The sequence below is a fragment of the Charadrius vociferus genome, unplaced genomic scaffold (assembly GCF_000708025.1).
Source record: "Charadrius vociferus isolate BGI_N301 unplaced genomic scaffold, ASM70802v2 scaffold829, whole genome shotgun sequence".
Lineage (NCBI taxonomy): Eukaryota > Metazoa > Chordata > Aves > Charadriiformes > Charadriidae > Charadrius > Charadrius vociferus.
The window spans coordinates 124,323-124,549 of NW_009650198.1; the positions used below are offsets into that span (position 1 = coordinate 124,323).

At 63.9% G+C, this 227-nt stretch overlaps 1 protein-coding gene across 1 annotated transcript in view; it reads left to right on the top strand.

Moving 5' to 3' along the window:
- The window catches only part of SLC12A3 (solute carrier family 12 (sodium/chloride transporter), member 3), a 19,135-nt gene that overhangs the window by 14,741 nt on the left and 4,167 nt on the right, over window positions 1-227 (top strand). The window contains 1 exon segment of the mRNA XM_009892957.1: window positions 88-223. Within this exon segment, the coding sequence (XP_009891259.1) occupies window positions 88-223 (136 nt within the window).

The window sequence follows — 227 nt, forward strand, 5'->3', positions numbered from 1 at the left end:
TCATCCTCATCGGTAGGAGCTTGCCGCCCTGACGCCCTTCCGGTCCCCGCCACCGACAACTTGCTCTCCTCCTCCTCCTCCCCACAGCCGAGCTCAATGCCATCGCCCCCATCATCTCCAACTTCTTCCTCTGCTCCTACGCCCTCATCAACTTCAGCTGCTTCCATGCCTCCATCACCAACTCCCCAGGTGGGCTGTGCCGCGCTGTGCCGCGCTGCGGCGTGCCA